General features: G+C 43.6%; 1 protein-coding gene and 1 long non-coding RNA gene across 2 annotated transcripts; one reads left to right on the forward strand and one right to left on the reverse strand.

Annotated features, from left to right (window-relative positions):
- Nucleotides 1–579: 579 nt before the first annotated feature.
- LOC123404064 lies at nt 580–6,753 on the forward strand. The gene is made up of 2 exons (XR_006611619.1): nt 580–863; nt 6,244–6,753. It is a non-coding gene; the product is annotated as an uncharacterized LOC123404064 (long non-coding RNA).
- Nucleotides 1,890–6,044, reverse strand: LOC123404063 (phytosulfokine receptor 1-like). Its single transcript, XM_045097988.1, has one exon. The coding sequence runs from the start codon at nt 5,290–5,292 to the stop codon at nt 2,134–2,136; it is 3,159 nt and encodes a 1,052-aa protein (XP_044953923.1). The 5' UTR covers nt 5,293–6,044; the 3' UTR covers nt 1,890–2,133.
- Nucleotides 6,754–16,126: the final 9,373 nt, after the last annotated feature.

Below are 16,126 nucleotides of genomic sequence, written 5' to 3' on the forward strand. Positions count from 1 at the left end.
CGCGCGCCGCCTAACACCGCCCATGCGCCACCTACACCGCCTCGTACAAGATCTGAGCCCAGATATGATCTAGGGCTCGATTCGCCATCAAGGACCACAACCTGCTCTGATTACCAATTGACAGGGCCTCGCTAGGAGTGTCGACAACTTTAGGAAAAATAGAAAATCTGGCAACTCCAGGAAAGGATTTTCGAGGATTTCATTGCAGTTTTGGGGAAGAACAACTAGGGTTCGCGAGTCAGAACATGGCAGCTTAAGGGACAAGCACACATACAATGATAAATGCCTCTCCACATGCGGATCGCCGGCTTAAGTATTGTCCAAAAGCATAAAGTAGAGACAACGACATGTTCAGAGCTACAGTAAAAACAATAACTTTTAGAAGTGTCCGTTGCATCACTCGAGACCGTCCATCTGGAGATCGGCAGTTGACGACGCTCCGATTAAGCGCGAAGCGGTACGTTGCTCCGACATTGTAAGATCGAAGATCGACGGATGAGATGCAAATAGATGATTGAAAGTTGCTGCAGCATTCCTTGTACTGATACAGTGATGACATGACGGTTGGGCCGGCCGAAAGCGCTCGCCCCTCTGTGTCTGTGCGTAGCGTCCGCTGTTTGAAGCCCGGAAATGAGACGTAACCGGCCCCCCGAGTCCCAGTCCAGGAGACGGCGGCCGCAACCCCCGTCGGCGTGCGTGGTACGACTGTGACGTCAAGGGCCGTCCCATAGACGGCGCAGTGTGCTGCTGTGGCGGTGCAGGATGGCAGGGACGTGCAGTCTCCGGCTTGGGTGCGTCACACGGAGCAGCTACCCATGCCAGCCAACTGTTCGACAGAGTGCCAGAGCCAAGGAATACGCCAGGTTTCTATCATAAACCTGCTTCATGTTCCTCCGTGCCTCTGCTTTGTGATTTTAAATCAAGTACTCCCTTTGATCCATATTAATTGTCGCTGATTTACCACTATCTGAGTTAAATAAAACTAGTGGAAACGAATTCTCGGTTGCAGTGGTTAGCCAGGAGCAGTATAGGATAGGTTACACAGGTCGACAGTCCGAGACTGAGAAGCCAGGAACACAGGTTTTGATCGCTAGTCATTTATGATTTATCTGAAGCGCAAGTTAAAGAAATTGAAAATTGCAATGGTTATGATGAAAGTACAGTTTCGTACAGAGCTTTTACCATTTATGTATGTTCCTTTCATTTTAGGTAACTCGTCTTGATTATTGTGACAACTTTGAAAGCAATATAACAAACACTTTAAGTTGACTAACTGGAATGATTGGTTAAAGTAAATACAGGGAAACATCAAACACGTGAATCGTCAGCCATGGTGCAAATCATCCTTAAAACATCTTCCCGAACTTCATACAAGAAATTCGGATATGATAATAAGAAGAAGCAGGTAACATTTGCATGAGCTATTACAAGATCTCCTTCACTTCATATGGCATACAAACGCTTTACTGTTGCTGCCCTGTTCCGAAATATAAGGCACGTTTGACTTTTACAGTCTCCAATACATGACTTTGACTATAAATTTCACTTATGAAATGCTTACAAAATTAGTAAACAAACATATGGCACACAAGTATTTTACAAGACAGGCAATACCATTCTTACATGCTAAATTTATATACTTTCACAAACATTAGTGGCCAAAGTTTTGAAATCTTGACTTCACGCAAATTTATGTGCTTTCTACTCCCTCCGTTCTTAAATATAAGACCTTTTAGAGATTGCACTATAAACTACATACGGATGTACTTAGACATATTTTAGAGTGTAGATTCATTCATTTTGCTTTGTATGTAGTCTCCTAGTGAAATCTCTAAAAGGTCTTATATTTTGAAACGGAGGGAGTATTATGGAACGCAGGGAGCACTAAATTGCACGTTAGACTCCCATGAAGCATCTCATATTCATATGCAATCATCAGTCATATCTTACAGCTATTCACTGTGACAAAAATTATTCAAGAGGGTAGAAATTGAGTACAGGTATTCCCACGTTGGTCACTGTTATTGAACTTCACTCTGTTGCTTCAATGGTAGCACAAAAGTTAGCAAGCCATAGCACTAGTTCATGGGCTGTGAGTACAAGTATTTCGACGAAGGTCACTGTTATTGAACTTCACTTTGTTGCTTCACTGCTAGCACAAACGTTGTCAAGCCATAGCACTAGTTCATGGGTTAATGGTCTCAGTTTTGGTGACTTGCTAATGCACAAACATGCAATATCAATCATCTTCATCATTTGCATCTCAAATTTCTTGTCATACATTGCACGGTCCAATACGTCGGCTTCACGGTGTTCTCCTTTCATGTGTATAACCCATGAGACCAACTCCCTAGCCCCCTTCCGCTTGCACATATCAACAGGCCTCTTTCCTGTTAATAACTCCAGTAGAACAATGCCAAAACTATACACATCACCTTTGAAAGTGGCTACTGAAGACTGGCCATACTCAGGGGGGATGTAACCTAGTGTGCCAACTAGGTCAGTTGTCACATGTGTATCATAGGGACAAATCAGCCGAGCAAGCCCAAAATCAGCCAGTTGAGCTTCAAAATTCTCATCCAGGAGTATGTTGCTTGACTTGATGTCACGGTGTAGTATGTGGGGTTCGCATGACAAGTGCAGATATGCCAAACCCCGTGCTGCTCCTTTGGCTATCTGAAGCCTTCTTTGCCAGTTTAATCTGGATGGACCATCAGGCTTTTCATGAAGCCAGTGGTCTAGGCTGCCATTTGCCATGTAAGAGTAGATCAGGAGCCTGTCACTGCCATTCCTGCAGTAACCTTGTAGAAGCACAAGATTAGGATGCTTAGCTTTTGATAAAGTTTCCACTTCTGCTTTGAACTCCCTCTCCATCTGGCCAAAATCACCCGATAGTCTTTTGATGGCGATCTTTGCTCCATCTGGTAGTGTTCCCTTGTACACTAGACCAAACCCACCACAACCAATGATGTTAGCCTGATCAAAGTTGTTTGTAGATTTCAAGATGTCACTGATAGTCAATGCCTTGTCATCATCTTCGTTCTGAAACAGAAGTACCAGTGATGCTGGTGCCAACTCGAATGCTACATTTGTATCTACAACAGCCTTGACTATATGATCCTGCCTTCTGAAGCTTCTCTTCAATGCAAGTACAACAGCAACAGACAAAACCATCACTGCTCCAATTGCAAGGCCAATAACTATTCCTAATATGAGACCTTTATTCTTCCGATTTCCTGTTGCAGACATGATGGGAGCATGATTCGAATGACATAGGGGTAAGCCAAAGCGGGTGCCACAGAGGTTGGGGTTCCCCTCATAATCAGAACCTGTGAATGTTGAGAATTGCCCTCTTAACGGAACTACGCCCATTAGATTATTGTATGCCACACTGAAGCTTGATAGAAAATTCAGCTTTGTCAATGAATAGGGAATGCTTCCGGTAAGATTGTTATGTGACAAATCCAAAGATTCCAAGCTAGACATGCCTGATAGCTCATCAGGAATGATACCAGAAATGTTGTTGTTACTGAGGTCCAAGGTATACAGGTTCTTGAGACTTCCAAAGCCCGGCAATATGACACCTATGAGCTTGTTATGGCTGAGAACTAGAGACGGTGGGAAGCTGCTAACCTGATTGTACTGCAACCCTTTGCCTGTTTTATTCCTTTTAATGAAGAATGGAAAATAATCAGTCTCTGTGGATTGCTGTGAGCTGTTGCATGTAAGAAGGCCCTTCATACTCGAGAAACTGTTTGGTATTACCCCTGTAAGTGAATTGTTAGAAAGATCCACATAGAATAGAAACTTGAGATCACCAATCCATGCAGGAATATCCCCAGACAGTTGATTCCATGACAAATCTAGGACCTTCAATTCTCTGAAATTAGCTAGCCATGGTGGTATTGCTCCAGAAAGATGGCTATTAGCAATCACAAACACTTGGATCTTATGAAAGCCATATATTCCAGTCATCGGCAAGGCCTTCCCATCATGGAAGTTTTTTGTCAACACAAGGCTTGTTAGGCTTGGACAGTCCTGAAGGACAGATAATGCCGAGGAAATATTTGTGAAGCTGTTGTTCGAAAGTGAGATGTAGGACAAAAACTGAAGCTTTCTGAAATCGGCTGGTATTTCGCCACTGAGGTTGTTTGTGCCAAGATTTAGGCTTCTGAGGTGATGGCAATCTGACAAGCTATCAATTGTGCCAATGAACCTATTTGTCCCAAGGTCAAGTGAGCACAGTTGTCTCATCTCCAAGCAATTGAGGTTGATCCTTCCATTCAGTGAATTGTTTCGCAAGTACATCATCTTCAGTGATGGCAACTGGGACAATGAAGCAGGCAATGGGCCTCTGAAGAGGTTGGACTGTGCAGAGAAGTACTCTAACTTGCCAAGCCTACCAAAAACATCTGGAAGTTGTCCAGAGAAGGAATTAAAAGAAATGTCCAGCTGAGCAAGGCTGGACAGATTGCCAAACCTCGGGCTCATCCTACCAGTGAGCTGATTCTCCTGCAGAGACAAATTCTTCAGAAATTGCAACTTGAATAGGTTGTCTGGCAAGCTCCCGGAGATGCTGTTGAGCTCGGCATATAGCTCCTCGAGCTTTGTGCAGTTTCCGAAGCCTGCCGGCAGTTCCCCGGCAAAGAGATTCGAAGTGAATCTTATCACACGGATCACTCGAGATGACTCACAGATGCTTGAATCAATTCTCCCGGTGAACATATTGTACCCTGCGTCGAACACCGTAAGCTGAGCTGAACCATGGAGTGTGGGATGGGTGCCGCTGAATGAGTTGAAGGATATGTTGAACACATCAATCACTGGGAGTGACACGTTGGCCGGGAATGTGCCGGAAAGCTCGTTGTTGCTTACGTCGAGCCGCTGCAGCCTATGGAGCTGAACGAGGGGTGCCGGGATGGCACCACGGAGGTTGTTATTGGAGAGGTTGAGCCACTGGAGATGGTCCAGCTGTGCAAGCGAAAGTGCCAGCTCGCCCTTGAGGTTCCTGCCATGGAGGTCCAGCCTGATGACCCGGCCGCGAGCGTCGCATGTGACACCCGCCCATGCACAGCAGTTAGCCACTTCGGATGTCGTGTTTGAGAGCATCCAGCTGCTGATGCCTCCGGTGAGACCTCTCAGGAAGCCTTCCAGTGCACCATAATCATCTGGGTTGCAGGAGCTTTGGTTGAGGGAGTAGACCGGGGACAGGAAGAGAAGCTGCGTGGACAAGCACCATAGGATGAAACAGGTTGGCCATGTGGTAGTGCGTTTCATCAAGAAATGCCCCATTGATGCAAGAAGAGCTATGCTGATGCTCTTGAATGGGGAAGAGAGGTTCTTGTTTGCTGTGTTCAGGAGCTATGTGATATCTAAGCCATTTGGGGCGTAAAGCTGGTTTCCCAAGCAACAATGGTGGCGGCAGGCGGCAGTGAAGGATGAGGGAGGGAGGCGAGGTGTGAGACGGTAGGACATCAGAGTAGGGTGGTGCGTGCTCCGGTTTTGACCTTTGATTGTGCAGGCACTCGGCAGTGGGAGTCCCGAATTTTCTTGAGGAAATTGATTGTCTCTGTCAACTTGCTAGAGAAATCCATGGTCGGAAATCTTTTGACTTGCGTTCAAAGTTGGCCTAACCGTCCTTTTCATTCTCGCTTTCCTTTTCCTTTTGGCTGTTTTCGGGATATGAATCTAATAACTAGCGTGAAAGCGGACTGGTGAAGGATACGGCCTGCATACAAAATGGATATTGCTAGATATTCGAAGAACTAGATTGATTATGCTTCTCTATGTGTGGCTATTTCGCACGGGTGTAACCGATTGCTGTTGAAGGCACTTCTACGAGCTCAAGGGAGCAGTCTCTTAGAGAATATACAGGCAATCAATCTTGCAGATATTAGCACTGTCGATTTTTTTATAACAAATACAGTAATATTTTTTACATATAATGGGCCCTGTCATGGACGTAATACCAAAATCATGATTAATTAGGAATGCTTTCCATAAGATATTTATATGTTCGAAGATAGCTAGTTGCTATACTTGTCAGGCTTGTACTCCCTTCGTTTCTAAATATATGTCTTTTTAGATGTTTCACTAGGAACTACATACCGATGTATATGAACATGTTTTAGAGTGTAGATTCATTTATTTTGCTCCGTATGCAGATCTTTAATGAAATATCGAAAAATAATTATATTTAGGAGGGAGTATATCCAAAAACTGAAGGATGGCTGGTTGTGGCAGGTTGGCAGGAGAGTCAACGGCCAGCGGCAAGCTGTGCATGTGCAGCCGCCCCTTTCGGCCGGGCCGGCCATGGCCCTGCCGTGCCCTCCCGTGAACATATGGCACGGCTCCAAAAGCTAGGCGCTTATTATACGGTACAAAGGGCTGGGGAGAATTCTACTCGTACTCTGCATTTTGGTCTATTATAAATTAGGCTCGAGTTGATGGCTGATAAAATCTGTGGATGAAGCACTGCGCTCTGTTGTTGGTGAGAGCTGGGTCTGGGTCATCGGTTTAATGTTATCTGGCTCGGTGTCTACCCTAAGAAAATACAGACGTACGAGACCATATGCAGTTTAATTTTGGAACTCGGCGAGTCGTTTGGAGGATTTAATGGAGCCTATCATCATTCCTTTAAGCGTTATGGAACTTTAAGACGTACGTGTTGTCGTCTCGTATTTCACCGGCCTGCCATCATATATTAGTATTATGCATATGATACTATATCTGTATGTTAGTATTATGGAATTATTTATTTGTTGTCATGCATAACGCACGGTAGCATATCATTTAAGATGATATGATATCATGATATGATACTCAACCTTTTCTTTTTTCATTTAGTTCTATGTCATTTTATTAAAATTACCTAATTGATATGCATCATACTACCTGTTCCTCAGTGACATGGTAATTGACTTCATATCATATAGGAACATACATCTAATCGTGGTAAAATAACAGACTGAGCTAGGTATGGTGCAAGTTGCCACCGGTGCGCATTTCGTCTATGGCCACTCGGACAGGGGCGGCCAATTACCTGGCGGGAATGCTACGCCACTTGCACGCCCACTACCCGTAACTTTTGTCTTTTCCTTTGCCTTCTTTTCCACGAATTGCCGGACCTGTGCGGTTGAGTAGAGTCTTGGAAAGGTTTAAATTTGGAGTTGATTTCCCTGAGAGAGATGATGGCGTGCGTGTGCAAGAACACTAATGAGTAATGACCGACCGCTCTAGGACTAGGAGGGCAGAAAGCCCTTTTCATCTTTGGTTTAGTGTCATCGTTAAATCACATGTACTCCACTACAAGTCACAGACTGCCCGTGCCACTAGTGCACAAGACTAGATAGAATGCGCAGCATCTCAATCGTCTTCATGTGCACAAGACTAGATAGAATGCGCAGCATTTCAATCGTCTTCATGTGCACAAGACAAGATCGTATCCGGCCGTCGTGAACCGATAATTTGGGTAATATTATTTTTTGCTTTAGTGCGTATCTCTCCTTTCTAGTAGTATTTCGCAGAGACTTTAACGAAGAACATATCCGCGCGATTAATCAACAATCATGGCACGGTTAGCCCCAGACTTATAAGTAATCCAAGTCGCGGAACCGGATTCTGGTGGCTAATGGTGCGCCTTATCTCCCTACACAACCCACTAGCTAGCTAACAACAAAACAACCAGTGGTGGAGCGATGGATTCCTTTGGGATGGAGATATTGCTATTTTTCCCGGCGGTCAGTGGGCACTAGGATGAAGATGCCCGTCGCCCCTTTCCTCCAGTCCAATGAGCTCGCGGTCCGGCACCTGACATGGGTCACCGGAGCAGAGAGCACGCAGCCACTAGCGGGTGATCGATGAGCAGAGAACACTGGTCGTGCACCGAGTAGACTCACCGGGAGGCGGCAGCGTGACATCGGCATGTACCACTACCGCTATCATCATACCACCACCAACGACCGCGCGATCGACCGACACCGTGCCAGTGCGACGAGACACCACCACTTCTCCGACGATTTTGTGGGCGGTGGGCCGGCGAGGTGGCGTCGTCGGTCGACCGCTTTATTTCACTGTCATGACCTAACCAAACCATCCATCCGAGCGGCCCATCCAAGGGAGCTAGCGTAGAAAGGGTTGCGTCTTCGGCTGACACGGCCGGTCGATGGGATCAGGCTACGACCGCCGATGTCTTGCTTGCCGCTTGCCGGCCTCCCGAGCCGTGCCCACTCTTGATTTCACCGTTGCGTAAGGCCAATTCCAACACGCGCTCCAAAGAGACGTCCATTTTAAGTGGATTTTATCCAATTATAAGTTAGGCAAACGAACGCCGTCCGGTCTTGTTTACGAATGAGAAAAAGTTTATTTTAAACCTTAAACTTGTATAGCTTAGCTAAATCAAATCTTTAACTTCGAATCCCCATCGTTGGCACCTTGAACTTATAAATTCCAGTATAAATCGAACCTTGAAGCTGTTTGATGCACCGGGAAAGCGACCATCATGGGATTACATCTTCGAGGTCGCTCCTTTGATGGGTTAGTCAAGGTTTATTTTTTATGAATATGAAAAAATGTGCATGTTATTAAAAAATGTTTGCAAATGAGATATAAATTTTCAAAAATTAACAAATATTCTTAATGCTGGAAATACTTCAGGAGTTTGAAAAAAATGTTTGTGAATTCAAAAATGTTCACAAATCTGGAAACAAATTCGGAAATAAAAAATGTTCTCAAATGTTAAAAAGATTCAACAGTTTGGAAAAATGTCTGCAAATTGGAAAAGGTTTCTTGAATTTGAAAAACTTTCATGAATTCCAAAAATGTTTTGAATTTAAAAATTGTTCCTGGATTTAAAAAATAGATCACGAACTCAAATGAAAAAAATGTTTATGAACTCGAAAAGTGCGTTCACAAATTTATAAAGTGTTCATGAATTGGAAAAAAATGGTCATGAGTTTGAAAATATTTTGTGAAGTTGAACACATACCCACAAACTCGTAACACGTTCATGAAGTCAAATTTTTTTGTGAATTTGAATTATTTTTCATGATTTTTTTTGAAACATTCACAAGTTTGAAAGTTGTTCATGAATTCTAAAAAATACGAAGTTGAAAAATGTACAACATATATTTAAGATAATTGACCTTGTATTGTAAAATGTTCAATGTATATTGTAAGTGTACATCAAAGTTGATACATAATGTTTAAAAATAAATCTGATAATAAAATAGGGAAAATGAAAAATAAAAAAGAAAGAAGGAAAAAATATGTAAACACAAAAATGTCTATGGAAATTGTATATTAAAGAAAACAAAAAGGATATAAAATGGTAAAAGAAATTACGGATACAAAAAATTAAAAGAGAAGAAAAAGAGTTGTTGGGCACGAGTATGAAAAAAAAAGAATTACCGAAACTAACAGTTCCTGTGCAAGTCGGCATGAATACAAAAAAATAGTTACCGGGCGGCCCGCGCAAGACTAGAAGTAGAAATTATCCCATTTTGAGATATTTGATTTTTTATGTAAAAGACAGCTGCGGGGTTCAATTTGGACCTTGATTGATAAGTTCAGGCTGTCAACGACCGGAATTTTGAGTTGGATGTTTGATTTACCAAGCTCTACAAGTTTAAGGTTTAAATTAAACTTTTTTCTTATGAATGTGTGTAGGCAATGCCCAACACGAACGACAGTATTTGGTCCGCCCCACCGGCCGGCAACCAAATGCAGACTTTTTTTAACTAAAAAGAAACGTTGCGTATAATTTACAACCAAATAAGTCATATAATATCATAATAACAAATAGTTTCACAACCAAATAAAAAAAAATTACAATCAAATATAAATGGTCATGAATACATGGAAAGAAAATGAACCGATACATGTATTGGTTATCAATGTAATTTTGTGTGTATTAAGCCAAATCATTTTGGAGTTGCATATGAGTATGACAAATGACAATCATGCCTTTCATGATGAAATTAGGTGAATTATTGAAATGTTGTCGGTTCTTGTTGCTCAGGCACAATATTTTCACCATGATATTCAAACCCTTGGTTGTAGGTGTTGTTATCTCGCTCACCCTTCACGATTATGTTGTGCATGATCATACAAACAGTCATCACCTCTCGAAACTTTTCGATGCTCCATATCAATGCAGGATGTCGAACGATAGTCCATCGAGATTGAAACACACCAAAAGCACGCTCCACATCCTTCCTGACACTCTCTTGTGCTTGGGCAAATATATGTTTCTTCTCTCCTTCCAAATCAAATATTATCTTCACAAGAGTTAACAACTGGGGATAAATACCATCAGCTAGGTAATAACCCTTGTTGTAATGGTGGCCGTTGATTCCAAAGTTGACTTCTAGACAATGACCTTCTGCAAGCCTTGCGAATACTTGAGAACGTCGAAGCACGTCGACGTCAGTGTGAGAACTAGCCATGTCAAAAGATGAGTGTCATATCCAAATATCTTGTGAAGCCACTGCTTCTATTATGATAATACAACCTTTCACATGCCCCTTGTACTCTCGATGCCAAGCAAATGGACAGTTCTTCCACTTCAAGTGCATACAATCTATGCTGCCAGGCATTCCTGGAAAACCTCTACCCGCATTGATCACCAAAAACCGGGTTGTCTTTGCAAGACGCTGTCAGGTACTCAGGGCCAAACACTGCCACCATGACCTTGCAGAACTTGTACATTGATGCAAGACATGTGGACTCACTCATGCAGATGTACTCATCCACAAGATCATCAGGAATTTCGTATGCAATCATAGAAATTATTGCAGTGCATTTCTGATAAGAGGAGAAGTCAACCTTGCCACATGCATCCTCCTTGCACTCAAATTAACTATCATATGCTGCCACTCCCTCCCGAATACGATCGAACACATGCCTCGTCATCTGAAAAAAGCGTTGCCGAAAAAGATGGGGTTTGAAGAGTGGGGAATTCTCAAAGTAATCGACGTACACTACCGCGGGAAGGTCCTAAGATGACACATGTATCTCAGACCCTTTGACCAAACTGTCTGCGACCATCAATCGCAAAATGTATGGTTCTAGCTCCGTCACCAATAACACAAACTGTGTGCAATGGTTGGTTCATTAGGAATGATTCATATGAACCTGCATGTGCAGTGCATGGCATATAGTGGTCCTCATGAACTGTTTGCGATTAGCAAAGATAACACAAACGATTGACAAAATACATATGTGTGCGAAGTACGCCATATAGTTCACTCGGATAACCTGTTTGCATTGATCCAGCACAACATAAACGATTTAGTGTAAGAAGGTGTGTGTGATAACTAACAAATAGTTCAGTAATCATAATTCGGTGTGAAGACCAATAATAACATAGGAGGATCATCCCGACACGTTGTGTGTGTTGTGGGTAGACGATTGTCGGTAAAAAATTGTCAACGATTGATAAAATCATTACCGACGCTACGTAGGAAATTGCCGTTTACTATGAATAATATTGTAGGTATTCTATTATTACTACTCGTCTGCTTGTGCGTCATCCCCTTCTCCTCTTGCACGTCTTGTCACCGCACTGCAACCGGAGGAATCGAGTGCACGCTTGAGCACCGCACAAGAGCGGTTGCAAACCGTCGGTGTCTTGGGGAAACCGAAGACGTCATAATAAAATGCAAATGTTTTTTTTCTCTTATTAATCGTTTGTGTACTTATTATTTCTTCCTCCTCTTTCCCGTCCTGTCACCGCTTTGCCGCCCAAAGATTCCAGTGCACACTTCGACACCGCACATGCATTTTTGGCCACATGCACAACCGTGCAGGTTCCCGCGCACATCAGTGCTAGCTTCCCGCATGACTCGGTGAAATCCCCCAAAACCCCAATGCTTGCCGACCTTCTATATAAACCCCCATGGACGGTGACTGCACATCGCCTTCATCCCCTCCCTCCACGTAGCTTATCAAGTTTGCTTCTCCCCTATAACCAATGGCACCGGTCGGTCGTCGTCGCTCAACCACTCCTCCAGAGGACAACTCCAACTGGGAGGCTTCACCGCGTCGGTGCGACAGTCCTTTGAAGTGTGTAGTGCACGTGGTGTCCCTAGTGGGTGTCTGCACGCCACCCACTACACGCTCCGCCACCGCTTCCAGATGGCAGCTGCTGCCGATGGTCGCCGTGGCCGCCACCCCACCGACAACCGCCACCATACCGGCGGCCGCCTATGCCGCCACCACATCGTCATCCGCCTTGGCAGCGACCCCGCCGTCAGGCGGTGGGGTCATCACCCGCTCCACCACCGTGGCCCGAATATGGGAGGTGGAGGCCACCAAAGGTCCGCCGCTCGTCTTCTACGTCACAAATGTTGTGTGCTACATCTACTTCCTAGAGAAGGAGGTGGAACATCAGGTCGCGCACGCGAAGCAGCTCATCGACACCGTGATCGCAGGAGAAGCCGCAATGGCGGCACGGAATGCAAAAATCTATGACGAGTCCTACCGCTTCGAGGAGGCATGTCTGGAGCGGTGTAGGGCAACATTGACAGGCAACATACTCCACTCCACCAGCTCGTCGACAAGCTCCTCCTCCTGTGGCTCTTACCGAGCGTGCTCGATTCTGCTCGAAGTAGTACAAAGCCCCCTAGTAGTGTTTAGGTGATATTTTGTTCATCTAATTATAGTTGTGGTTGAACTGTACCGTGTACTTTAAATTAGCTAGTATATATAGTTGAACTAGCTATTTCAGTATGTGGTTGGCAACAACTAAGAAAAAGTTTGTTCGGTTAAACTATCGAGTTGAACTATTTTGTACATAGACCACTACTTAATTTATGAATGAAATCTATATTTAGTGAATTTTAGTTGCAAAATTTCACAGTAAAAGTCATTTTGTTCCTGCAAAATTTGACAAATGTTAGTGTTACAATGTTAAAAAATGTCAATGTTACTAGAGAGACAAATGCCAATGTATTCAATTTGACAATGACAATTTACCCAATATGATAGATGCAAATCTTGTCGGATTACCTATTATAAGCACGCATGTCATCATAGAGAAACATTTGCGATGACGCGATGCAGCAATCCTTCGCGCCAATTTTTCACTTGGCTTACTAGCAAAGGAAACATAGACGACGATCTGCAAATGGGTATTCATTCTGAACCGTTTGTGATGAGTGTTTATTCAGAGAAAAACATTGATATTTTCTTATTTACTTTGATTACCTTGTGAATTCAGAGATAAATACTTAGTTGATCAAACCATAGATTTCATTCAGTCAAACTTTGAGTTTACATTCATGTTGGAAATATGCCCTAGAGGCAATAGTAAGGTGGTTATTATCATATTTCCTTGTTCATGATAAGCGTTTATTATCCATGCTAGAATTGTATTGACCAAAAACTTAAATACATGTGTGGATATATAAACAATAGAGTGTCCCTAGTGTGCCTCTAATAGTCTAGCTCGTTAATCAAAGATGGTTTGAGGCTTCCTAACCATAGACAGGAGGTGTCATTTGATGACGGGTTCACATCATTAGGAGAATGATGTGATGGACAAGACCCAACCATAATCATAGCGTTTGATCGTGTCACTTAGTTTGTTGCTACTGATTTCTTCAATGTCAAGTATCTGTTCCTAAGACCATGAGATCATACAACTCCCTGACGTTGGAGGAATAACTACTGTGGGAAGGTCCAAAGACGACACATCAATCAGAGACCCTTCGCCTAAACTGTGTGTGCCTGAGCCATCACGAACGGTGTAGTAACAGCTCCATCGCCAATAAAGAAAATTGTGTGCAATGACTGGTCCATCACGCACGTTTGAGATTAGACTAGCGTGTGTGATGCAGGGCATACAATTGTTTCTTATGAACTATTTGCAATTATACAAGATAACACAAATGATTCACAAAATACATATATGTGAGAATTACGACACATAGTTTGCTGGGACAAATTGTTTGCGTTGATACAACTAGAACACAAACGAGTTACCATAACAAGGTGCGTATGATATCCAACAAACTGTTCATTCATCTAAATTGTGTGGGAAGACCAATATTAACCCAAACGATTTATACTGACAAGCTGTGTGTGTTGTGGGTAGACGATTGCTGCTAAACAATTGTATGAGATGTGATTGGCTCTGTTTGCACAACATCTATGCTCTGACTACAGAACACCCCAACATTATTGTTGCAGAACCAACTTTAACATCCATTTACATAAGTAACTGCACAACACATCTACATTCCTCAATATAAATTTACAAGAAGTAAACGATCACCAAATCATATTGTTCTTCTAACGACGATTGCCGCCACTGCTACAATTGTGGCTATCACTCGTTGTGTGTAGGAAGGAGGCACTTCCTCATGTCAACAATCCTCATGTAGATCTTGTAGCTTGTGTACACATCCTTGGTCGCGTAATTGATGTGTTCTTCATCCACTTCGTTCACCCACGCGTGGTGCCAGACAAACATCTCCTTTTCGCACTCAGCCTTCATGTCTCTGTAGTAGGGGTTGATGATGGCCGCGACAAAGTCAACCAGGGATTCCTTCTGCTTCTTCTTGCCGCCCCAGACCATGTACTGACCTTGGATGTTGACAAGCTTCTGGCAAGACAAGCCCGGAGTATTAAGCACCTTGAGATCGTTGGTGGTGTCCACCGTTGCGAACGTGTAGTCGGGGCTATTGACAAACCTGGCGAAACGCTCACAAGGCCTTGTGTCTAGTAAGTAGTGTTAGACGAGCACATGATGGTGCACGCACAACTGGGCGATGACAACCATATGATCATGCCCGACATGACCGTCGGTGTACTCGAGGTCGAAGCCGACCACTTTGTACTTGTGTTCCTCAGCAAGCAGCTGCTCCACCCTGTTTATGGTGTTCTACGGAATGACCGGGTCGTTGGTGTACACCATCGAGAGGTTCGTCTTCCTGATGTAGGTGTCCACTTTGACAATACAGGCGAACTATCGCTCGTCGATGGCAGCCATCACTGGATCCGCGCGGGAAGGTTGAAGCGATGAAGAGATGTTCATCCTCTTTCTATTATTTGTCATCGTGGGTGTGCTTCTTGTGTTGGGTGGCGCGATCAAAAGGTGGAAGAGATGAAGGTAAATGGCCGCGAGAATCAATGGATGGGCGCCAGATGGCCTGGAATTTGGGGACGTCCGCATGGCAGTTTTGCAGCGCTTAACTACATGGTGGCGTCGGATGTAGCGCAATCGCATGCATATGGTGTTGGAATTATGCCCTAGAGGCAATAATAAATGTATAGTTATTATTATAATTCCTATATCAAGATAATAGTTTATTACCCATGCTATAATTGTATTAAATGAAGACTCATTTACATGTGTGGATACATAGACAAAACACCGTCCCTAGCATGCCTCTAGTTGGCTAGCCAGTTGATCGATGATAGTCAGTGTCTTCAGATTATGAACAAGGTGTTGTTGCTTGATAACTGGATCACGTCATTAGGAGAATCACGTGATGGACTAGACCCAAACTAATAGACGTAGCATGTTGATCGTGTCATTTTGTTGCTACTGTTTTCTGCGTGTCAAGTATTTGTTCCTATGACCATGAGATCATATAACTCACTGACACCGGAGGAATGCTTTGTGTGTATCAAACGTCGCAACGTAACTGGGTGACTATAAAGATGCTCTACAGGTATCTCCGAAGGTGTTAGTTGAGTTAGTATGGATCAAGACTGGGATTTGTCACTCCGTATGACGGAGAGGTATCTCGGGGCCCACTCGGTAATACAACATCACACACAAGCCTTGCAAGCAATGTAACTTAGTGTAAGTTGCAGGATCTTGTATTACGGAACAAGTAAAGAGACTTGCCGGTAAACGAGATTGAAATAGGTATGCGGATACCGACGATCGAATCTCGGGCAAGTAACATACCGAAGGACAAAGGGAATGACATACGGGATTATACGAATCCTTGGCACTGAGGTTCAAACGATAAGATCTTCGTAGAATATGTAGGATCCAATATGGGCATCCAGGTCCTGCTATTGGATATTGACCGAGGAGTCTCTCGGGTCATGTCTACATAGTTCTCGAACCCGCAGGGTCTGCACACTTAAGGTTCGACGTTGTTTTATGCGT

This window comes from Hordeum vulgare, chromosome 6H (assembly GCF_904849725.1).
Source record: "Hordeum vulgare subsp. vulgare chromosome 6H, MorexV3_pseudomolecules_assembly, whole genome shotgun sequence".
In the NCBI taxonomy this organism is placed as follows: domain Eukaryota; kingdom Viridiplantae; phylum Streptophyta; class Magnoliopsida; order Poales; family Poaceae; genus Hordeum; species Hordeum vulgare.

Coding starts and splice junctions, on each gene's coding strand:
- LOC123404063 (XM_045097988.1), bottom strand. CDS start 5,292: ATGGGGCATTTCTTGATGAAACGCACTACCACATGGCCAACCTGTTTC.